The following is a 22,645-nucleotide window of genomic DNA, read 5'->3' as shown; positions in this document are numbered from 1 at the left end:
CTGGAGAGATTTCAGTTCAGATATGTCTGAGGTGAAGGATGGAGAGAAACAACACCAAAAAAGGGGTTGTTTAGGTGCGGTGGAAGGTTCCTGCTTGTGCACGAAGTTCACTAGCCTTATCTTAGGCAATTAAAGCTTATGTCATTTGTTTCTTACAGAACTAGATCCTGCTGGATAGGTGGCTTTTTTATTTTTTGAAGGTTTTTTTCTTTAATTGAAAAGGCCACCACCCATTAGTAGACAATTAAACTACAAATAAGAGCCAGTCTATTAATCTCTGAAAATAATCTGCATCTCACGTGAGTTGTTACATTTATCAACATCAACAGGAAATACACAAACCTGTAGATTAAGTCCTGATGTTGAATGTGTTAGGAGAAATTTTTTTCCTATCACATCCGCCTCCGCCTTTCACTACTTGTTTTGACTGCAGTCTCCCATCTTCGTGACTTCACAAGCCGTGTTCTGCTGTCTTCATATGGCCAGGAATCACAGGGGATGCATTATGAAGAGCGATGGGGAGGAGGACAAGCAGCTCAGAGTGGTCACTCTGAAGAAGTGACTGCGTGATTAGCTACACTACGTGTATAGCTCCACGGCATGACAGGTGAGAGTCCCTGATTTGGAGTTCCCATGCACCTTGCAGGCTTACTTATTTGCAGTTCCGAGAAGAAACTGTGGATCAGGGACTGTAGAAGCCATACCTGAATCTTGTATAAACTAGAGCCATCCTGAGCCCCAGGCTGATGATGACTGTCAATACTTTCTCGAAGCAGCACAGGTAGTCAGTGTCTTGGTGATCCTACCCATTTACCCTGCTTTATTTAGGCAGCCATGTTGGGCTCAGAGTGGTATGTTCCATATCAGAGTATGTTTCTGTGTTTTGAAAATTACCAATTTGAGTTTGATTGGTCTAGCCCTTATTTTACTAGGATAAGTTTTAATCTCAGTAGGTGAGTTGTGAGTTGATTCTTAAGAGGCTAATGAGCATTGTTTAATAGGAGAACTCAAAAGCAAGGAAGTACGGTGTGATCAACAAAATGCAGGCTACATCATTTCCCTCCTGTTATGTGGGTGTTGTCAGACTGCAGAGCATCCTCTTCTCACTTTGCCTATTCTTTTGGGATATGAGAGTAAATATTGAGAGGAGCAGTGGTCCAAAAACATGAGGATGAGTTACAGGCAGGTTACTTGTAGAAAGTTAATTTTGCAAAATAGCCTCCTCCAGCAAAGAACTAGGTGATTTTTGCTTTCACCCTTCTTGGGTCCTGGCTTGATTCTTTTATGTAGCAGACTCCAATGATTGCTGTCCCTGGCCTCTCCTCCAAGTCCAGAAATCCAGTGGCCTCACCATTATCAGTGTTTTCCATGGGGATCCGTCTCCTGTACCTTTTATCCATCCCACCACCCACCTCCAGAGAGACACGTAAGAATTACTGCAGGGAGGGACTTTTTAAATTCCGAACCAGACTTTCATGGAAACCCTAAAATCTATAGATAATAATTTTAACAGTGCTGCTGAAGTGATTTTTGCACATTACCAACTGCGTATAAGCTTTACTTTTTTTCAGCCTTCTGTAGACTTTTCTACAGTTTCTACTTCCAGAGTTTGAGAGGACACAGAGTCTATGCTGATACATCACCTGTCACATTACCACTCTGGAAAACAATGCTAAATTAAATATTATAGACCACATAAACTCCCAAAAGAAAATCTGTCTGGTTGTAGCAAGACTTTTCTACCATTTAAAATGCTTTTCTTTTAAGAATACTTTTCTGAGGAAATTTTAGATAAAGGTATGGTTGGAATATCTCTTAAGATTCATCACTGCTATGATATAAAGCCTCTGGGTAGACTGTGGGTCATTATTCTTTTGTATCCTGCTTTCCTCAGAGATACTATGTCAGGAAGGCTCCCTTGGGTTTGTGTTACCTTATGCAGCCATGACCCAGGCTGGGATGGTCCCGCTGGTGGCCTATGAGATGATTCTGTTGGTATTTTCCTTGCCTCAGAGAAGAGCTGCCACCAAGTTCACACAGAAGTAGGGAGGCAGCTGGAGACATGCCGGCTTCTGGGTGCGGGTCTGATGTTAAAACTGAATCACCATTTATTCTCTTTGTCCTGTAAAAGGATCCCAAAACAGATGTCTGGGGCTTCTGTATCTGAAAAGCAATAGACTTCCCTGAGGCATTCCCCACCTCCCAACTTTGGTATCTCTTTTTGTGAAGGACAGACTAAATGTATAGATAACCAAGACTAGGACAATTAAAAATGCAGCACATCAATGGGGGTATGAAACTTGTGTCCTAAAGGAACCAGTCTAACTTTTTCAAAGGTGTGTAGGAGAGTTCAAGCTATCTTGTAATTGGGCTAAGAACCCTCTTACGCAACCAGAAGGTGCAGAAATCTGTTGCTTTGGATCATTATTATAATTTGTCGTAAAAGATCAAGTTCTGGATGCAGCAGTGCCTTTGACAATCTCTGTTGAAAACTCTTGGAGGACTTTCACAGGTATCTGATGGCAGTGAGCAATAGTCAGTTGTGAACAAAGCTTTTCAGGATGATAAGCTTTTTGTCCCTGAAATTAAGAAGTTGGTGCCATATTTGCAGCAAATGTGTGACAGAGCTGACCTTTTGTCCACAGAAACAGTCCATATCGCCAGCTGAGGTCCTCAAAAGAGAGACAACACTGGAAAGAGTGGCCACCTTTATATTTTCCTGTCTTCTGCTGTCTTTTCATAAGATTTTCCACTCAAATCCTACATTTTTTACTAAGTGGAGTGTGTGCAACCACTACTGAAATTTAATTAGGTAGTTTAAGAAATTATACAAAGTCACTGATATTATAGTAGCTACTTTGAAGTAGTTCTGGGGTGAGAAAGACACAAGTTGGAAAATGGAAGTGGGGGTACGGTCCTCTTAAAATCTTTTCTTTGCAGAAACAGCGTGATCCAGGAGGTGCTGCAAACTCTGTGAAAATGGATGCTGAATTTTGTGCCTGGCGAAGTATCAGGCACGTTGTTGCAAGTATCATACTGCACATGTGTACATGTTTTAAGGCATGCTATTGTTCCTAAAGCTACTATCGTAGCTGAGGCTGCCACCTCCCAGGCTAGCACACCACCCCCCGTACTTGTAGAAGGGGATGGTCAGAAAGAGGAAAGAGACAACCGAGACATCCCTGTGACTGCAGCCATTGTCTCTCCCTGGGGTATTTCTAAGCTGCTGGCGGTCAGGGGTGCCAGTTGGCTCGCCGTGACCTTGGGAGCTGGGGAGCCTGATGAGCATTCCTGGGGCCACGTGAGCCAGACTGGCAGGCGCAGCTGCAGCCAATGGGGAGACCAGCACTGGCTGCTCAGATTGAGTTTCACTCCTGTCGCTTGAGATTTTTCTCTTTCTCTCCCTGTTGTGCTTTTCCTCTTTGTTTATGGGATTGGACAAGCAAATGCACGGATGGAGTCCTAGCGAGCAAGACGTTTGCCTAGCGGATTTTGGGATTCTACCTTCAGTGCTGAGCAACCCCTTCTTGCCACTGCCACAACTCCAGCCCCCTGACACAGCTGGGCTTGTATGGCTCCAAGCTTTCTGAGCACACAACCCGCCTTCCTCTATTAATGGGCATTTTATGCTGTGTTCTCTTCGGTGCACTTCCTTTTTGCTGCCCTTAGAGGTTAGTGTATGAGGCTTTTTAATGCATGGGAGATGGGTCAGGACCAGACAAAGCAACAGATAGAGAAAGGACTCCATCTTTACCAGTCTAATCAGACCGAAAAGGCGCTGCGAGTCTGGATGAGGGTTTTGGAGAAGTCTGCGGATCCTGCTGGCAGGTTTCGGGTTTTGGGTTGCCTCATCACTGCTCATGCAGAGATGGGCAGATACAAAGATATGCTGAAGGTAAGGTGAACTGGAGATGAATGCATGCCATTGTTTCGCACCCACTATGGAGAGTGGCTGGAGATTAGAATGGGAAATGGGGGTTATATTTTGTATATAGTAGAACGTACCAGCTATTGAGTGCATATTGTGGACTGCCGTAATCACTGTGGTGACCAATAGCTCCATCCCACAAGATACACAGAATACTACTTTTCCTTCGGTCTGGTCCCTTGGGATTCCCAGGTTGAGATTTTCCAGTTAATCATGGGAACCTTTTCTGATTTATTGCCCACATACAGGCACACCATGTTATCAGGCTCAGAAAAAGATATGAAAACAGAACGTTTGCTCCACTTAAAGCTGTGTACAGCGTGTATGTCATTGTAAAAAGAAATCTCCAAATGGATTCTGTAGAATAAGCAGCAGTCTTGTGGAGATGTGTGTTATCTTGTTCAACTGCTGTTTGATATTTAATATAGATCTTACAGTGTTTTTTGTTACAATAATGTGTTTGCAAGGGGGCTGGTTAAGAAGGGAACAAGGGAAAAAGGATGCTTTTTTTGGCCAGGGGATTGAGACAGGTTCCAGAAAGGGTCTGACAGTTGAAGTCAAAGAGGGGCTCTCAGTTGTCAGGACAGCACAGAAGAAAGAAGGATATGTGGCTTGATGGAAGAGTGGTAAAAAGAAGCTGAAGTTACATTTCAAGAGCATGTTTGATTAAATGAAAAAAAAAAAAAAAGAAAAGCTGATGTGTAGATCTGAGAAGTAACAGGATGTATATAGAGAGCAGCAGGCAGCATTTGGGAGGGTGACTCAGGAATCTGGAAGACAAGGCAAGAGGATGTTGTAATAGTCTTAAGAAACTATCTCAGCCTGAAATAGGGTCTTGCTAAAGGGCCTTTATATTCTTGTCCTGATGTTTTTGGTTGCCTTATACCAGACTGGTAATCATTCAGCATTTAGCACAAAATGTGAAGGGGGAGCACCCACATCTCACTGGAAAACTTGGTTGCTCTGATTAGAATGGGGGGGGAGCTGCATCTCACTAGTAAACCCGTGCACGTGTATGTCAAAGCCCCGTCTTAAAACCAAGTACTTAGGATGAAGAGGAAAAGAGGGATACTGATACACTTGGAAATCATTTGAAGAAAAACAATTCTGCTAAGTGGTGTGGAATTGGGTGGTGGCAGAAACAACCAACTAATTAGGGAAGAAATAAGCAAAAAAGGTAAGATGTGGCTACCTGAAGAAATGCTGAAGGCTTCACAGAAAACAAGAAACAGGCAAAGGAGTGGGCTTAATATACCTTAACCTTAATTTGTTACCTGAGAAGACAATAGAAAGCAGGAGTAGGAGGATTTTAGTCCTTCCCAATATTAGGAAGGAAAAATTGCTTCAGTCAAATGAGATTTTACACCACAAGTGATCAAAGATAGCAGAAGGAGAACTTCGGCAATAGACCATTGAGAGAGGAAATAACAGGAGAAAAGGGGTCAGAATTAAGGGCATGTAATTAACTGTGATTTAAGAAGGGTTATGATGCTCATCCTCTTTCGGAGAGAAAAATAACTTCACACCAAGGAAAGAGGCTGTGGCAATCAGGAAATAATGAAGAACTTGTACAAAGATAAGGGAATATGGGGAAGCATGAGCTAATGCACATTACTGGGCCCACACAGCAGCTTTCCTGAAGTGCTAAGGAAACTGAGAATATATATACCCAAACATACACAATTTATGGTTGTGGGTTTGTTGGTTTTGGTTTTTTTTTTTTTTATTATTTTGTGGAGAACATAAAATGTTATAGTAGCTTAAATTATTATGTGTTGCCATTATACAAAAAGAAGCAATTGGTGCCCTTGGGAACTGTTATCCATAAACCTAACTGCTAATTGCTAATGAAAACACATTCTGAGAAAATTGCTAAATATATATTTATCATCACAAAACACAGAAGAGAGTCCCTGCTCCTAAGAGTTTGCAGTCTAAAAGAAAAAGACTTCAAATAATTTAAGAGAACTGTATGCAATGAACCCTGAAGGTTATAGAACAAAAACTATCAAGACTGCAATTTGTTAGTATAAAATTGATGAACAAAGCACCTTGCTTACTTTCTTTTATTAATAGACTACTTTAATATCATAAGAGTTCCAGAGAAAGTGCAGTAAATTAAACTGAGTGAAAGAAAACTGAGCTGCATTGTCAGATGTCTTCTTCTTCACCTGCTTCCCTTTAGGGCCATTTAACAGCTTTTTCCCACTAACTGCCAGCCTGGTTCGTCTTCCTTGCCCCAGAGACTGTGGAGAAAGGGAGAGGTTTCTTCAGACTGCTCATAGGCCTTTTAAACCACCAGATAACTGCTTAGTGTATACAATGCTTCTCAGTCTGCGCTGATAGCTGCTCAACGTATATGATGCTTCTCAGTCTGCGCTGCTGGTCTTCTCTGCCCTGCTCAGAGATGAGCCACTTCTCCAGTACAGGGTGCTACACTGTGGGTGTTTGAGCTGTATTTAAACAAACTACACACTTTATAAACACTGTCTTTTTTGCTTAAAGTTTGCAGTAGTACAGATTGACACAGCACGGGAGCTGGAAGACCCAGATTACCTTACAGAGAGCTACCTAAACCTGGCTCGCAGCAATGAGAAACTTTGTGAATTCCAGAAAACAATCTCGTACTGTAAGACGTGCCTGAACATGCAGGGTACGACTGTGAGCCTGCAGCTGAACGGCCAGGTGAGCCTCAGCATGGGCAATGCCTTCCTGGGCCTCAGCATTTTCCAGAAGGCTTTGGAGTGCTTTGAGAAAGCTTTACGCTATGCACACAACAACGATGACAAGATGCTGGAGTGTCGAGTCTGCTGCAGCCTCGGGAACTTCTACACCCAGATAAAGGTGCGGTAACCTGAGGGACAGAAGGGTGATTGTTTCATCATGGATTTAGGAAAGAATTGGAAGTGGTGTGAATTTCAGCCTATTTCTTTACTATGGGAAGCACAGTACTGAGAGAACATTGTAAACTAAAATCTCTTCTCTGTAAGATCATCGTTGAGCACTCTTTTCACAGTAAGGATGGGAGGATTTAGTGTAACGTTTGCGTAGCACAGCAGAAACAGCTGTGAATATTCCTATGTGTTGAAAAGATCAAACTTAGCTTCAAAGATCACATCAGAGGAGGTTCTGTTAGCACCCAGGGCTGGCAGCCAGAACTCCTGGATGCTCTATCTGTTACTGCCACTATCTCAGGCAAATAGCTATTTATATAAGCAAAACCAGGCAGGAACTGAGGAGGGGGTGATCTGCCAGTTTAAACTTCTATTGCAGACAGCAACAAATACTTTTTCCTCTCCAAGTCTTGATTTTTGTCAATAATGGAAGACTCGCCAACTGGAGTGTTGAAAACCCTCAGTAAATTTCCCTCATAGTACCAAAAATAAAGAACAGAACGTTGTGTTGGATACCTCTGATGTATGAAATAAGAATGGAGAAAGGAAATTTTTAAAAATTGTTGTTTTCTTCATGCATCTTGGAGAACTAAAAAATATGAGGACTCTTTCATTTCTGTAGTCTCATGTAACTTACTTGTGAATAGGTTTAGATATTTAGATAAAAGTTTTATGTACTTGTTGTAAAATAAGATTTCTTTCTAAAATGCTTTTAATGCAGAAAGATGCTTAAAAATGAAAATATATTGTATGATTACTTATTGTGGATTTGGTGAGGCCATGATTTTTTTGTTTCTGTTTCCTGCAACGATGGATAACCAGGCTCTCAGAGATCCTGACTCACTATGTGGAGAACATGAGGGCTCCATGTGGATGTTGAAAGCAGAGATTATGTAAGAGCAGCAAAAGTTTTCAGCTTTTGATTTAGAGGAGGGTAAATCACTCCTGCAGCATAAAGCTGCCGATGTCATTGCCCTAGTGTCCTGAGCCCAGAGATTAATATGAATTCAGCGTATGGCAATTCCACCTTCCGCAGTTTGATATCCAGTGAAAATATCTAGTGAAATAGGCCATGTGGAAAATGAGCAGCAGGGGTTGAAGGGTGTACAGAAATCTGCTAGCTGCTGCAGTGTTAGTAAATAAAAAATAGTTGGGCTTTATCTTTTCTTTTTGCTTTATTTTTGCTGTAAGTGCTGTCTGTCTGCTTGTTTGCCTTACAGGACTACGAGAAAGCCTTATTCTTCCCATGTAAAGCAGCTGAGCTGGTGAATGATTACGGAAAGGGCTGGAGCTTGAAGTACCGTGCAATGAGCCAGTATCATATGGCAGTGGCCTATCGGAAGCTGGGGCGCTTGGCAGATGCCATGGACTGCTGTGAGGTATGGATGCAGGCAGATGCAGAGCTCTCAGAGATCTCTGCAAGGGGATCTTACCTGCAGAAATGAGAGGAAGAGAGATACCAGGGCACTCACCCTTGACTCCAGATGTCCCTGCTGCCTCCCACTCTTAGGGCTGTGGTCTCAGTAGCCCATGGGCCCTCAAAAGTTTGGGTCTATGAATGGCCCTTGATTGGGAACATGTGAACAAGACTTCACTTGCCTTAAAAAGACTCTGATCTTTCTTTGGAGCTCACCCTTCAGTGGCTGGAGTGCACAGTCCCAGCCCTGCTGTTCTGAACCAGAACAAGCTCTTTTACTGACCAAAGACGATTTCTTTCAGGAGTCCATGAAGATTGCACTGCAGCACGGGGACCGGCCTCTGCAAGCGCTGTGTTTGCTGTGCTTTGCAGATATCCATCGGAGTCGCAAAGACGTGCAGGTACAGCTCTTTCCTGCCAGGAGGGACAAAGGGGATAGCCAGAGGGTGTGAAAAGCAGGCCATAGCAAAACATGTGTTTTCTTCCCTGCCCCTGCAGACAGCCTTTCCTCGGTATGATTCCTCCATGAGCATCATGACAGAGATTGGAAACCGCCTGGGCCTGATCCAGGTGCTGCTAGGAATGACTAAGTGCTGGATGATGCGGAAGGAGCTGGACAAGGTCAGTTACAAACTTGTTTCTACAGAAGTTTCTTAGACAAGATTAGACCATACAGTCTTTTTCTGAACCACAGGCACATCAAAGTGCAGTAGAGACTTGTACCCTTTGGTCCTACCAACAGGATCTGTTAAATTTCTCTGAATGGTCCACTCACTCAGAAATTTGTTACTAACCGTCAGACTGCTAACTTACAGAATTGTCTCATTAGTCACTCCTGGTGACTTTAAACACTACACTGAGAGAAGGAAGCCTAAATTCTGCCATTGGAGGCAATCAGCTTATGCTCTGAAATAGATTCCACTGCCTACTACTTAGCTATATGACTAAGCTTGTTGTGATGCTGATCATGTTTAGACAGCTCTACAGCTCCACCATGTGCTTTGCAGACAAACATGGCATCAGTTTCCTAGAGAAGTTTTGAAGGTGTATAAACTGTGATGTGAAACAGAGAAATGAGAGCAGAAGATCATTTGGGAATAGCCAACTGGTCAATATAGTACAAGGAGGTGAAGTTACTTACTTTGAAAATGTTTAGGCAGTGTATGTGTGTTAAAATCCAGATAGCACTAGACACAGCAGATTGCACTGCAGGAACATTACTGGGCTGCAGAATGAGATGCTCAAAGGACAGCCTTGAACTAGTGCTGAACAACCTGGAAGGCCTGCATGTTGTCACATCAGGATGCTGTAGATACAATGAAGATTCACTCTTAATCACTCATATGAGACACAAAGAATTTTAACTCAAACATAGCATCCCAGATATTAGGAAATCAAGTACCTGTCTGTCAGATAGGCAAATTCAAGCTCCTGTCAGCATCTGAGTTGCCTACAGCAGGGAACTGGTTGAGCGAGATACACCTTGCAATCTCAGTAAGTAAATGCTACTTTTGCAATGGAAGAAGAAACTGTGGACTTAAAAACTTTGCTGAGGGCAATTCCTTCCCAGCCTCATATCTCATATTCAAAAGAATGAGACGCGACACAGCAGGTAGGCCTCTACAGAAGAGAATATTCAGGGCGGTCATCAAACCTCTACGTCCGCTGGCCCTCCCTCCAGCCATTGCCACCCTCTGATATCACAAGCAGTTCTCACCTGTGAGAACCTGGTGAGGGCTTTGCACAGTGTCCTAATCTCACCAAAACCCACGAAATAAGAGAATTAATAGATGTATCTTGTATTCTGTTCTAGGCATTAGAGGGAAGTCTGCCCTGGTGGTCAGGGACCTTATGCCCATTGCCCCAAAACTGACGTCCTCAAATGTCACAGCCCTGGATACTCACCCAAGCCCTCTCCTCAACTTACCAGGCCCAGTTGCCATTTCTCATGCTGCTAATCCCAATATCAATTACCTAATGAAGCAATTTGCTAACTTTCCACTTGCAGATTCCCTATTCTTGTCCTAGCTTCCTGCATCTTTCCGGTCTCCTTGGCCAGTTAGTCCATTTCCTTTCATTTGCATGTAGTCAATGCTATTGGAGACCCTCCCAGGCAGCTGCCACAGCCTACTTGCCCAAACTCTTGTGGAGTCCCATATTCCTTTCCAAAAGAAACTGTCCTCTGGACTTCTCAGCATTCCTTCTCCCACCTCACATGCTTCACTTTGAAATTAATGACCAGATTAAGAATCAGGGGTTTTCAGTACACAGTCACTCTTCCTAGGCACAGCTCAGTTGTGTTCTACGTGCTAGCCTTCAGTTCCTGCTTCCCTCTTCTCCAAGTTCCTTATCCTTGGCTGTTGCTGCCACCACAGGTCTAATACCATCTGCATTCAAAGTGCATTATTTTGTCTCATCTAGTCCTCTTCTAGAATAGCAATAATGCCAAATTATAGGGTAGAAATTTTACAATGGTTCTCCTGAAAAATACTGCATCACAAGGGAGACCTCTTCTTCCCTTTGGACAAACCTGAAGCAGATCTCAATAGTTCTGGAAAACAGAAACTGATGATCAGAACCATGAGGAGCTCTGTGGCATCTAGGGTAAAGCAGGGACTCACTTGGTATAACAGCTGCTATGCAAAATACTTTCCTTCAGATTGAAAAAGATGGATAGCAGTACACTCCCACATCACACCATGTGTAAGTAGGACAAAGTGGATATATGAACAGTAGGGAAAAAATGGAAGAGCATGGTGTGTTGGTGGTGCTAATCTCTTTCCTCCCCTCTTGCACAAGTGAAATTGGAGTTAGGGTAGGATGGAGAAAAGGGTTGGTTTGCGTGTGCTTCATACCAACCTGATGACCATGTGTGACTGAGTTTAAATAAGCCTGTATTCTCTACGCTTGGGAACACAAGCCTCTGCCATCATCATACCTCTGCTTTGCACGGTGTGGCTGGAACAGAAATGTAGCTCTTGGATTGTTTGTAGCCTTTCAGAAACCAAGCTTTTCTTATGGATGAACTTTTGGGAGGGAAGTCTGCCAGACAGCTGTCTTGCATCTCCAGAATCACAGGGATGCTTGTTTATCCAGATTCTACTCTGCACCTCTTTATGTCTAATAATTCCCGTAGAACATTCATACAAGTCTGGTTTTGATATATCAGGCTGAGAACTGATGATACATTCTCTCTGTTCACAGGCTCTGGAAAGCATTGAAAAGGCACAGGAGCTGGCAGAGGGACTAGGGAACAAGGTAGGATCTTACAGCTTCTCTTCAGCACTGTCCGTAGTCTTCTGTCAAGCAACTTAAGAAGCCAAGCATTAAAGTGTCCAGACTTGTTATTGCTTATTAACCAGTCAAATGCTTGGGAGCTGCTTTGTTATGAAGAGTTTAGTTGTCGGCAGTTGCACAGATGATCATCAGTGTGCAAGTCTGAAAAGTGAGGGAAGAGTCACAGAGGGATAAACAAATGGGAACGGGAAGCAGTAAAAATGGGATATAAAACAAGTGGAGAGCTGGAGGATTAGGGGTCTCATCTTGAAAAATATTACTGCCCTGAGCAGCAGCTGAACTGTGTGCTGTTTGGAGGCAAAGGGCAGTGAAATGCAGCATATGTCATGGATAGCTCAGGAAAACCATCATGATGAAAGAGCTGCAGAGTGCCTCAAATCTGCATGTGTCCTCTTTTGTGATACAGAGAAGCAGGTTAATGGCAGGAAGGGCTGAAAGACCCAATGTCCTTTCGACTGATCCTGTCCCTCGGGCAGCTTTCTGTGCTGATGTTTCTCTAGCTGGCTGATGGGGCTGTAGTGATTTCCACTCCTTCTGTTACGGGTCTTTCTTCACCTTGTTATTACTTTTTCTTATCTTTCTTCCCCTCACATGCAGCTTGGCCTGCTGAAGCTCCACTGCCTGTGTGAAAGGATCTATCGCACAAAGGGGCAGCAGCAAGAATTGCGTGACCATGTTGTGAAGTTCCATGAATGCGTGGAGGAGATGGAGCTGTACTGTGGCATGTGTGGAGAGTCCATCGGGGAGAAGAACAACCAGCTCCAGGCGCTGCCTTGCTCCCACTTCTTCCACTTAAAGTAATGAGCTGGAAGTACTAAGATCCTTGTCATTACATTAGTCATAGGAAAGAGCTGTTGATGGCCAGAGCAGGACTGTCCTATGCATGCTGTTCCCCAGGTCTTCATCCTACTTACCTGTGCCCTGCAGGATCCCATTGCAGTGCTGAGAATCTCACGACCTTGAAGGGTGAGACATAGCCATCATATCCATTCCACTCCCATCCTCTTACGTGATTGTTCGCCGCTGCCCTCACTTCATGCTTAGCCTAGTTTACAGATTCTCACTTAATGCCTCTTGGGGAATCAGTTCTTCACTCCCAGGGGCAGTTTGGATTTTTCCCATGACTCCCCCCACTTTCTCTCTTGTCTAGAGCTGCACTGAGGTGAAGAGGTGGTGTCAGTTATTGGGCTACTGCTGTGAACTAAGTTAGCTGTACCATCATTTTATTTCTAGAAGAAACATGAGTGTGACCAAACACTTAGTTCTGCAAATTAAGCATTAAAAACACAACCTCACAACGACACCAAAATTAGGATCAAAGCGCTGTGCCTTTGTGTCCAGCAGGACAGGAACCTCCTTTTGCAGAGGCACTTGCTGAAGTGCCTCTAGGGGAGCGGTGGGAAAGGGATCACACCTTAGCCCGGGGCGGGAGGGAGCGTTCTGCGGAGCAACGCGGTTAATACACCGAACAGCGCTGTAAGCTGCCCTGGGGGAGCCTCCGGCCGCAGACACGGAGCGCCCCCCGAAACCACCTTCTCCTGTTGCAGGTGCCTCCAGACCAACGGGACCCGGGGCTGCCCCAACTGCCGCCGTTTGTCGGTGAAGCCCGGCTACGTCTGACCGCCCGCGGGGCTCGGCTGGGGCCGCGGGGCCCCCGCGCCTCCCCGGGCCCTTCAGGCTGGGCCTGGCAGCCCCCGGTGGGCGGCGGGACGTCCTCGGCCTCCCCCCGCGCGGTGGGGTCGGGCTCGGATCGGCCCGGCCCCGCTCCGCTCCCTTTTCCCCCCGGCTCGTCTGTACGGGATGCACTGTAATAAATGATTCCGCTGGAGCGCGCCGACTTCCGCGCCCCGTCCTCGCGGCGCCTCGCGGGCGGGGCTCTGGGGGCAGCAGCGCTCGGCCCCGCCCCTGCCCCGCACCAAGATGGCGGCGGGGCCATCACTCAGCAGATTTGGCCGGTGGCACGTGACCTGTGCGACGGTTCCCCTTCCCCACCCCCGCCAGCAGATTCGGCACATTCTTTGGGCCGCTGTCCGGCCGGCGGGGCCGGAGGGAACGTGCCCGCGGCGGGGCGCCGTGGAAAAAGAGCGGGTTCGGGGCCCCCGAGCCGCCTGTCCCGCTGTCTGTCGTGCTGCTGCGGGGCGAGCAGTGCGGAATCTGCCGCCCGGAATCCGCCGCGCTGTGCGCTCGCTCGCTGGCTGGGGGAAAGATGGCGTCGGTGTGGGACGAGTCCGAGGTGAGGGGCAGCGGCGGCGGGGCTCGGGGCGGCGGGGCTGGGGCGCGGGCCGGGCCGGGGCTGACGCTGCCGTTGTGCCCCCGCAGGATGGCGTCGGCGAGGAGGTGCTGAAGATGTCCACGGAGGAGATCGTACAGCGCACCCGCCTCCTCGACAGCGAGATCAAGGTAGCGGCGGGGGCCGCCGGCCGGGCCGGGCCGGGAAGCGCTGGGGCCGCCCTCGGGAGCCCGGGGCTGCTGGTGCTCGGGGAGGGCTCGGGGACAGCCGAGAGCAATGAAAAATACGATGCAGTTGACTAGATCGGGACTGAGTAGGCTAAGGAACAGTAAGCCTGGAAGGCAGGGAAGAAATGCAAAGTAAAAGAGCTGGGACCCGGGAAGCTGAGGGGATGGCTGTTCCACGGAGCCTCTGAAGCCTCGATGCTTCCGCTAAAGGCGCCCCAGGCCTTCCAGCTCTCGTAGGCACAGGGGAGAGGGAGCCTGTTCCTTGGCCTGGGTAAGGTGGGATCATCAGGTGATTCAGGTTGGAAGGGACTCGAGAAGATCTCTGTTCCGACCCCCTGCTCAAAGCAGGGTCAGCCATAACCCAGGCTGCTGAGGGCTTTGTCCAGTTGGATGGTGAAAGCCATCTGGTGACAGAGATTGCACCACTTCGCAGGGTATTCTGGCTCACTGCTTGGCTGCCCTCGTGGGGTTAAAGATTTGCTTTGTGTACAGTATGAACCTTTCTCGTTTCAGTCTTTGTGTGTTGTCGCATCCACCCACTGTGCAGGGTTGTGAAGTGTCTGGTTCTGTCTTCTTGACACCTTGCCCAGTAGTTCTCTTCTTCAGCTGAACAATCCCAGTTCTCTCAGCTACTTCTCACAGGGCCTGTGCTCCAGTCCCCTGGCCATTTTGGTGGCCCTTTACTGACCTCAGTCTGGTTTATCAATGTCTTTGCTGTATGGGGGGCCCAAACCAGACAGACTGCTCTAGATAGGATCTAATAAGTGTTGAGCAGAGAAGGATGATCACTTTTCTTCGTCTACCAGCTACATTTCTGTTAGCACAGTGCAGGATGCTGTTTGCCACCCTTGCAGTCAGGGCACATTGCTGGTCTGTGTGCAGCTCATTGTCCACAGAGAACCCCAGGTCCCTTTCCACAGAGCTGCTCCCCATCCAGCCTGTCGCCAGCCTGTGTAAGGATGAGGTGCTCTTCTGCCTCAGATGTGGGGCTTTGCCTTTGTCTTTTATTATTGTAAGGGTTCTCTGTGCCTGTTCTTCTAGTCTCTTAAGGTCCCTCAGAGTGGCAGCCTTGCTCTTGAGCGCAGAGACTGTGACCCCCAATTTGGTGTTGCCTGCAAACACAATGAGAGTGCACTCCATCCACTTGTCTAGGTCGTTCATGAAGATGTTAAGTAGGACAGACCTGGGTAGACCTGGTTCACATAAAAGCTCACTTACAGCTTTAGAATAAGTTTGTCTCTACTGCCTGGTGTTAGCAATATGGAGACAAATTATTTTGTTAAATTCTGCAGAGTAACTTCATCCTAATGCTTCAGGCTCCACAAGTAGTTCTGACTTGTTTACTTACTTTCTTATTCTTTGAAAACAGCAAAGATAAATGTGTGTCTTATTTTTTAATTGCAGAATACAGTAAGGAATAAAACCTGCTTTCTCTCTTTTTTAGTAAAAACATCATAACTGAGGTGGCAAAAATATTTATTGGCATCCTCCTTTCATGCTGTTTCCGTGACTATTTCCCAGACCATGTTTATTAAATCAAATTTCTAAATTTTTTGCATTTTTATGCAACAAATTCTATATTGTCTCCTGTAATAGTTCTGTCCTGTAAATAAGTGTGTGTTACAGCACAGTATTATGATTAGGCATCAAGAGTTTTAAAAAGTTGTAGTAAAAGCTTCAGAAAAGTTAAAATTATAATGAAGATGTAGGAATTTGAGCTTTCTATTATGCTACTAATATATGCTTTGTTTCTTTTTTTCTTATAGGAAGGTTTTGTATCTTATTGAAGCATAGGCCAAGGTTAATTCAAAACATAAATTACTGGTCATAAATTGAAAAAATAGGAGTTTTCACAGGGGTATGAAGACCTCATCACTCTGAGGACAGTCAGGCAGTGGAACAGGTTGTTCCAGAGAAGTTGTTTAGTCTCTGTCCTTGGAAATTTTCAAGATTCAGTTGGGCCAAGCCCTGAGCAACCTAGTGAGAGCCCATGGCTGCCCCTGCTTTGAGTAGGGGATTGAAGTGGAGAACCCCAGAGGTGCCTCTCAGCCTGGCTTGTCCTATATCCAAAACGTTCCACTGTTTTGTAAAGGACCTGGCTTTGTGAGGAGCAAGTACTGGATATTACTCTGGTGTTGAATGTTTTAAGGAGAATAAAAAGTATTTTTGCCCTGCAGAGGCAGCTGATCTGTTAGTTTCTCATATGTATGGTCTTGCAGAACAGAACAGCTTTATAAAAACGGCTTTTCTGTTTGTCTATGTGCTACTAGAAGCAGTGATGGTACATCTCTTTGCAGAGGTGCTGCAAGTCCCCCTGCTCTCAGTGGACATGAGCCTCAGTTCTGCCATTCCCTGTTCATACTTTCAGTTTACTTTGATTCTGTACTGTGATATTTTCAGCTTAAGGTCTTTCTGGGTGTTTGTTCCTACGCTATTGCGTGTCATCACTTCAGAGTTCCAGCATGCGATTTTTCTTTAAACGCAGCAAAAACCAGCTTTAAAATGGGTCTGTGTATATGGATGCATATAGATACATCTGTGTTTGTATATCTAGTTACCTGCATACCCATATATATTAAAAAGGAAAACCACAAAGTTGCCTTATCTAGATCATATCCTTACCTAGGTCATATTGCAACCCTGTAAGCTGATGTGTTGATCAAGCTAAGGTTATCCAGTGATATTGGGAAGAAATTACTTAGGGATATTGATTAGTTGGAGGCCAGAATGGGCTGAACTAACCAATTTCAGCTAATTTGCTGGCTTTTCCTCCTTTTATATTGTGTTTCCGTTTATACCTAATGTTTCCCCAGGCTTATTTTTTTTTTATAACTGTTTTACTTTTAGACTAAGGTATGAATTTTATCTTGCCTTAGTCTTCTAATACTATTCCTATCTTTTCTGCATCCTGATTCCAGATCATGAAGAGTGAAGTACTGAGAGTGACCCATGAGCTTCAGGCCATGAAAGACAAGATCAAAGAGAACAGTGAGAAAATCAAAGTGAACAAAACCCTGCCATACCTTGTCTCTAACGTTATTGAGGTGAGCGGTGTGCTCTTCTGCAGCAACACGGGAAGCACGCACAATATATATCAGGAGGGAGGAAGGTAGGGGAACTCATCAGTAATTTGAGATGTGGCATATTCTGAAACCGCTGATGTTCCTGCAGCCACGACTTTGAGGTTTTTTAGCTGGTTTTATTTGTGACCCAGAAGTGCGCATCACTTGCACACTTCTTGTCCGCATTGTTCCTTAGGTGTTGGCTGCTGTTCGTCTGTACGTGACACAGCCATCAGGGGGTGACACAGCCTCGTGTAGTGTAGACTTGGAAATGTGCAACTTGGTGCATGCTTCCTCACACTTGTGAGACAGTGGATGAAAAGTGGTGGCTCTGTGACTACCTCATCTTCTTTTTGTAATTCAGTAATTTTGATAATCTGCTAAAAAATACAGACAGTTTTCTATTTTTAAAAAAGGGGTTCATTTGTTCTAGTGTTTTAGAAGGAGAAATCAGTGTCATTAGCTACTGCTTTGTTCTGGACTTTATAGCATCTATGTGCTATTGTGTGCTGCTTTATGAGGACAGGAAGAAATGAAATGCGTTTTTACAGGAGGGCTTTAATGCTTTCAGATTCTACTGCTGATGGGTGACAGGAAGTTTTATTTCTCCTACTGTATATAATTTAGAAGCATTAATTCTGGGGTCATCTTGCTAGCCTGGTTACATTATCGTGAAATCTCTCACATTGTTTTTCAGCTGCTGGATGTTGACCCCAACGACCAGGAGGAGGATGGAGCAAACATTGACCTGGATTCCCAGAGAAAGGGCAAGTGTGCTGTGATCAAGACCTCTACACGCCAGGTAAGACCCATGTACCCAGCCACATGTGAGAAGTGCTGAAAAGGACCTTGTCTCAGTACAGCTGTTTTGCTTACTTTGAGTGCTTTCCTACAGACATATTTCCTGCCTGTTATTGGGTTGGTTGATGCTGAGAAGTTGAAGCCTGGAGACCTAGTGGTGAGTGATGCTGTTGTGACTGTTAGATACAATGTTGGCCAGAAAATTGCATATGGCTTGCCCTTTAGAAAGGAGACAAATCTGTCAAGATTTCTCCAAGACCATTTCTATACTAAAATTTTAATAAAAAGATACTATGGATTCAGTCATATTTGTAGTATAGAAAAGTAGTTGGATGGGGGTCCTTATACATACAGGTAGATGCTGAAAATTTAGATACAGAATCACAGAATGTTGGGGATTGGAAGGGACCTCGAAAGATCATCCAGTCCAATCCCCCTGCCAGAGCAGGAACACCTAGATGAGGTTACACAGGAAGGTGTCCAGGCGGGTTTTGAATGTCTCCAGAGAAGGAGACTCCACAACCTCCCTGGGCAGCCTGTTCCAGTGCTCTGTCACCCTCAGTGCGAAGAAGTTTCTTCTCATATTTAAGTGGAACCTCCTGTGTTCCAGTTTCAACCCATTACCCCTTGTCCTATCATTGGTTGTCACTGAGAAGAGCCTGGCTCCATCCTCGTGACACTCAGCCTTTATATATTTATAAACATTAATGAGGTCACTCCTCAGTCTCCTCTTCTCCAAGCTAAAGAGACCCAGTTCCCTCAGCCTTTCCTCATAAGGGAGGTGCTCCACTCCCTTAATCATCTTTGTTGCCCTGCGCTGGACTCTCTCCAGCAGTTCCCTGTCCTTCTTGAACTGAGGGGCCCAGAACTGGACACAATATTCCAGGTGTGGTCTCACCAGGGCAGAGTAGAAGGGGAGGAGAACCTTTCTTGACCTACGAACCACCCCCTTTCTAATACACCCCAGGATGCCATTGGCCTTCTTGGCCACAAGGGCACAGTGCTGGCTTGTGGTCATCCTGCTGTCCACCAGGACCCCCAGGTCCCTTTCCCCTTTGCTGCTCTCTAACAGGTTGTTCCCCAACTTATACTGGAACCTGGGGTTGTTCCTGCCCAGATGCAGGACTCTACATTTGCCCTTGTTTTATTTAGTTGAATTTTTCCCCACCCAACTCTCCAGCCTGTCCAGGTCTCACTGGATGGCAGCACAGCCTTCTGGCATGTCAGCCACTCCTCCCAGCTTGGTGTCATCTGCAAACTTGCTGATAGTGCACCCTATTCCCTTATCCAAGTCGTTGATGAATATATTGAATAATATAGGCCCCAGTACTGACCCCTGAGGCACTCTACTAGATACAGGCCTCCAACTAGACTCCGCCCCAAAATAAGCTTACCACATAGTAAGTTTTCTAAAAACAATCTCTTGTATCGCAAGTAAATTGGGCCCATTCTTTTTAAAACATGCTAGGTTAGCTGTGGCATTGTGCACTGTGCCACGCTGTGGTGATTTGAGGAGTGCCATTGTCAAAGCTGGTTATTTCTGCATCCTTGAGGTCTAGTAATCATCTTTGCTTGTTTAATAATTGCTATCTGAAGGGCTTGTTAAAAACAAAGGACTTGTGTTTACAGGGAGTGAACAAAGACTCTTACTTGATCCTGGAGACTCTACCTACTGAATATGATTCACGAGTGAAAGCCATGGAGGTGGATGAGAGACCCACAGAGCAGTACAGTGACATCGGGGGGCTGGATAAGCAAATCCAAGAGGTGATACTTCATGTTTAGGTTCTGGTGGGATTGAGGTCAACAGTCTTTGAACCTCAGCTCAGAACTTCAGCTCAAAGCAGGCAGACTGGGTCTGTGGAGGAGAATGTGTTTATGTATTAGTATTTTTCTTTTGCTGTAGCTCGTGGAAGCCATTGTCCTGCCAATGAATCATAAGGAGAAATTTGAAAATTTGGGTATACAGCCGCCCAAAGGAGTCCTTATGTATGGGCCTCCAGGAACAGGGAAGACACTTTTAGCTCGAGCATGTGCTGCCCAGACCAAGGTAAAAGGAACCTTTGAAAGTGTGTGCTGCTGTAGAATAGTACTGAAAAAGAATAAGAACATCTCCAAGGGGAGAGGGGACATACATATAAACTGGTGTTACAGAAACTGGGATTTTCTTGTCTGCTTGCTTGCTTGCTTGTTCTAATTAAGGGCTTCTTGTAGTTCTCAGAACTGACCCTATTGAGAAACAAGGCATAGGATTGATTCTCTTTCTCTCCCCAGGCTACATTCCTGAAGCTTGCGGGTCCACAGCTTGTGCAGATGTTCATTGGTGATGGAGCAAAGCTGGTACGCGATGCTTTCGCTCTAGCCAAGGAGAAGGCTCCTTCCATCATCTTTATTGACGAACTGGATGCCATTGGTACAAAAAGGTGAGGTGTAGGCCATGTTGTAAAGCTCTTGAGAGCTCTCTAGCAGCCCTCTTTGCCTGTGTATGTGAGGGAATCCTAGCTTTAAAGCATGGCTTTTTCAGAAAAAGAGTGGAGAATCCATCACAGACAGCACTTGCCACAATCATTTGCCTTATGAGTGAAGTACATGAGACTCAGGATCTATCTGATGGTCTCCTGCTGTACAGAACTGTTTTCTCGTAACTGCCTCGGGTGCGAGGAGACGTTTACCCTGATTTACTACTTGGGCCTGGACAACATTTGTCTTGTTCAGCTCTACGGGCATAATAAGGCTTAGATGCTGCTGACAGTTACTGTAGTCATCATCGTCATCAAGGTAGGACTTCCTGTATCTTCAAGGAGGAATTTGGAAGACCTTAGCTAAAGAGTGTGAACTGTGGTCATTCTGTCTTTTTATGTGATTAAAAACATAGGGGCAGAGTGGTGAGGTTCATGCTGATAGTTTTCCCCTTGTTTTCTCCTCAGGTTTGATAGTGAGAAGGCTGGTGATCGGGAGGTGCAGAGGACCATGCTGGAGCTGCTTAATCAACTTGATGGTTTCCAGCCAAACACACAAGTCAAGGTTGGGATCTAGCGGGGCGTGCTGCTGAGGTCCAGGGCTCTCTAGTAGGGGATGGAAAACAGTGTACGGGGAAGAAGGTTGGTGGAGCCTTGGAGAGGAGAGGCCTGTCCTCCAGGTTCCTCAGACTGATGACCCTACTTCTACTTAGGTGATTGCTGCAACCAACCGGGTTGATATATTGGACCCAGCTTTGCTCCGCTCTGGACGATTAGATCGTAAGATTGAGTTCCCCATGCCTAATGAGGAGGCCAGAGCCAGAATTATGCAGATCCATTCACGCAAAATGAATGTCAGGTATGGAAGAGGCATGACCTTCTGGGGCTGTGGTTGTCACTCATGGGCTGTGGAGCGGTTGGCACTCTCTTCTGTTGAATGCTCACTGTTGGGTTTTAGGGAAGCTCCACACCTTGTTTTTTCTATTTGATACATGTTCTCAGACTATTTTTTTCCCCCCTCCTGCTCATGTCAGCCCTGATGTGAACTATGAGGAACTGGCTCGCTGCACAGATGATTTCAATGGAGCCCAATGCAAGGCTGTGTGCGTTGAAGCGGTAAGTATCCCTCTACGGCAGCCAGCACTGATAGGAGAGAGGTGTGAAAGCTAGCAGGGAGTAATTACTTTGAACTGATGGGGTGCTCACATGCTGTTTCTAAATCCTGTCTCATTGGGCAGGGTATGATTGCCCTCCGCCGTGGAGCTACGGAGCTCACCCATGAGGACTACATGGAAGGAATCCTGGAGGTTCAAGCAAAGAAAAAAGCCAATCTGCAGTACTACGCCTGATCTCTGCCCAGGCAAGGTTGTGGCCTTGGCAGAGGACAGGACTAGACTGGACTGTTACCACTTTATGTCTGGAAAAAATAAAGCTTTTTTTTTCCCTCTAAAAACAAATCCATGATGTGTTGGGGCTGTTGCCCTTCCTCAGGGGTTCTACATGTGCAAAAGGGAAGGTGAGAACCTCCTGTCCACGGTGCCCATCATGCTGCCTTTGGAGCCTACTCCTGCTGGAACTGGATTAAATCTTGCTCTGCTACTTCTGGATGAGGACCAGCAGATTATACCGCGGAAAGTGTACTTTGAAATTGATGATCTGCAGCTCAGACAGGATCCCCTGTTTTTACCTGTGCAGCCAGTGAACAGACTGTACAGCTTTGTTAGAGTATTTGAAACTTTTGAACTAACACTCATTTGGCAAGAGAGAAGTGAACATGATTCACACGTGAATGATTTTTTAACTTTGTCATTTAAACTTAACTCTGGAAGTTTTAGTACCATTGCTGTTATGTATTTGAGCTGTGTGGTGAATCAGTCTGGTAATCAGTCAGAAAGAATTCAAGGTTTAATCCACTGAGCAAGTCTTTCAGTACTTTTAATGCCAGTTGAGAATTACAATTTCCATTTAAAAATTACACTTTTCATAAATACACTGACTTTAGCATTAAGTATCTTACATGCCACTGTATTGTATTTTAAATACAATGTAAACATCTCCAAATGCTGGCCATCTCATCTTTACCTGTGCAGTTTTTGGACACTTGGGAGAGGGGCAGGGATGTGAGGGAGAAAAGATGTAAGAAAGAAAAATGTACCCCAGAGTACTTTGGCTGATGTTCCTGAGTTAGCCCTAGTACCTGCACTGGTTCCAAGGTCCTTACTGCTCATTTTGGAGAGGGAGCTTGTTCCAGCAGAGCATGCATGTTCTTGACATGCTATGCTCAGGGGCACTGGACATTAGAAAGGGGTGAGTGGTGAAGTGAGCAGAAG

The 22,645-nt window shown here is 45.5% G+C and overlaps 3 protein-coding genes across 5 annotated transcripts in view; all 3 read left to right on the top strand.

Annotated features, from left to right (window-relative positions):
• CELF1 (CUGBP Elav-like family member 1) overlaps window positions 1-6,484 on the top strand; it is a 69,461-nt gene extending 62,977 nt beyond the window's left edge. The window contains exon 15 of one of the 2 annotated variants that reach the window (XM_082059330.1): window positions 6,434-6,484. The gene's annotated coding sequence lies outside the window, so the exon portion shown is untranslated. Of the gene's footprint in view, window positions 1-433; window positions 530-6,433 lie in introns of those variants that run through there. The other variant, XM_082059329.1, reaches the window with a different exon arrangement.
• RAPSN (receptor associated protein of the synapse) lies at window positions 518-13,480 on the top strand. 2 transcript variants are annotated; one of them, XM_082059339.1, is made up of 9 exons: window positions 518-607; window positions 2,941-3,671; window positions 6,434-6,772; window positions 8,043-8,201; window positions 8,542-8,640; window positions 8,738-8,860; window positions 11,444-11,497; window positions 12,134-12,333; window positions 13,084-13,480. In XM_082059339.1, the coding sequence occupies exons 2-9, from the start codon at window positions 3,627-3,629 to the stop codon at window positions 13,154-13,156; spliced, it is 1,092 nt and encodes a 363-aa protein (XP_081915465.1). In that variant the 5' UTR covers window positions 518-607; window positions 2,941-3,626; the 3' UTR covers window positions 13,157-13,480. The 2 variants fall into 2 exon arrangements, with proteins under 2 accessions (XP_081915465.1, XP_081915464.1); XM_082059338.1 differs by having other exon boundaries at window positions 2,941-3,895.
• A 123-nt stretch (window positions 13,481-13,603) lies between these two features.
• On the top strand, window positions 13,604-21,772 carry PSMC3 (proteasome 26S subunit, ATPase 3). The gene is made up of 12 exons (XM_082059337.1): window positions 13,604-13,769; window positions 13,856-13,936; window positions 16,912-17,037; window positions 17,753-17,857; window positions 17,951-18,013; window positions 19,486-19,623; window positions 19,763-19,906; window positions 20,131-20,279; window positions 20,784-20,880; window positions 21,029-21,174; window positions 21,350-21,431; window positions 21,554-21,772. Exons 1-12 carry the CDS (start codon window positions 13,743-13,745, stop codon window positions 21,662-21,664), a joined length of 1,269 nt encoding a protein of 422 aa, XP_081915463.1. The 5' UTR covers window positions 13,604-13,742; the 3' UTR covers window positions 21,665-21,772.
• The last annotated feature ends 873 nt before the right edge of the window (window positions 21,773-22,645 follow it).

Source organism: Streptopelia decaocto, assembly GCF_964273445.1.
Source record: "Streptopelia decaocto genome assembly, chromosome: 7".
Classification (NCBI taxonomy): domain Eukaryota; kingdom Metazoa; phylum Chordata; class Aves; order Columbiformes; family Columbidae; genus Streptopelia; species Streptopelia decaocto.
The sequence above is the reverse complement of the archived record's forward strand: the minus strand, read 5'-3'. Positions and strand labels throughout refer to the sequence as shown.

What these genes read in the sequence shown, in the direction of transcription:
- PSMC3 (XM_082059337.1), top strand. Translation starts at nt 13,743, where the DNA reads ATGGCGTCGGTGTGGGACGAGTCCGAG. An exon ending in TCAAGACCTCTACACGCCAG is followed by an intron (nt 17,858 to 17,950) that starts GTAAGACCCATG and finishes GCTTTCCTACAG; the next exon opens with ACATATTTCCTGCCTGTTAT. An exon ending in AGCCAAACACACAAGTCAAG is followed by an intron (nt 20,881 to 21,028) that starts GTTGGGATCTAG and finishes ACTTCTACTTAG; the next exon opens with GTGATTGCTGCAACCAACCG.
- RAPSN (XM_082059338.1), top strand. Translation starts at nt 3,680, where the DNA reads ATGAGGCTTTTTAATGCATGGGAGATGGGTCAGGACCAGACAAAGCAA. An exon ending in ATGCCATGGACTGCTGTGAG is followed by an intron (nt 8,202 to 8,541) that starts GTATGGATGCAG and finishes GATTTCTTTCAG; the next exon opens with GAGTCCATGAAGATTGCACT. An exon ending in TGCGGAAGGAGCTGGACAAG is followed by an intron (nt 8,861 to 11,443) that starts GTCAGTTACAAA and finishes CTCTGTTCACAG; the next exon opens with GCTCTGGAAAGCATTGAAAA.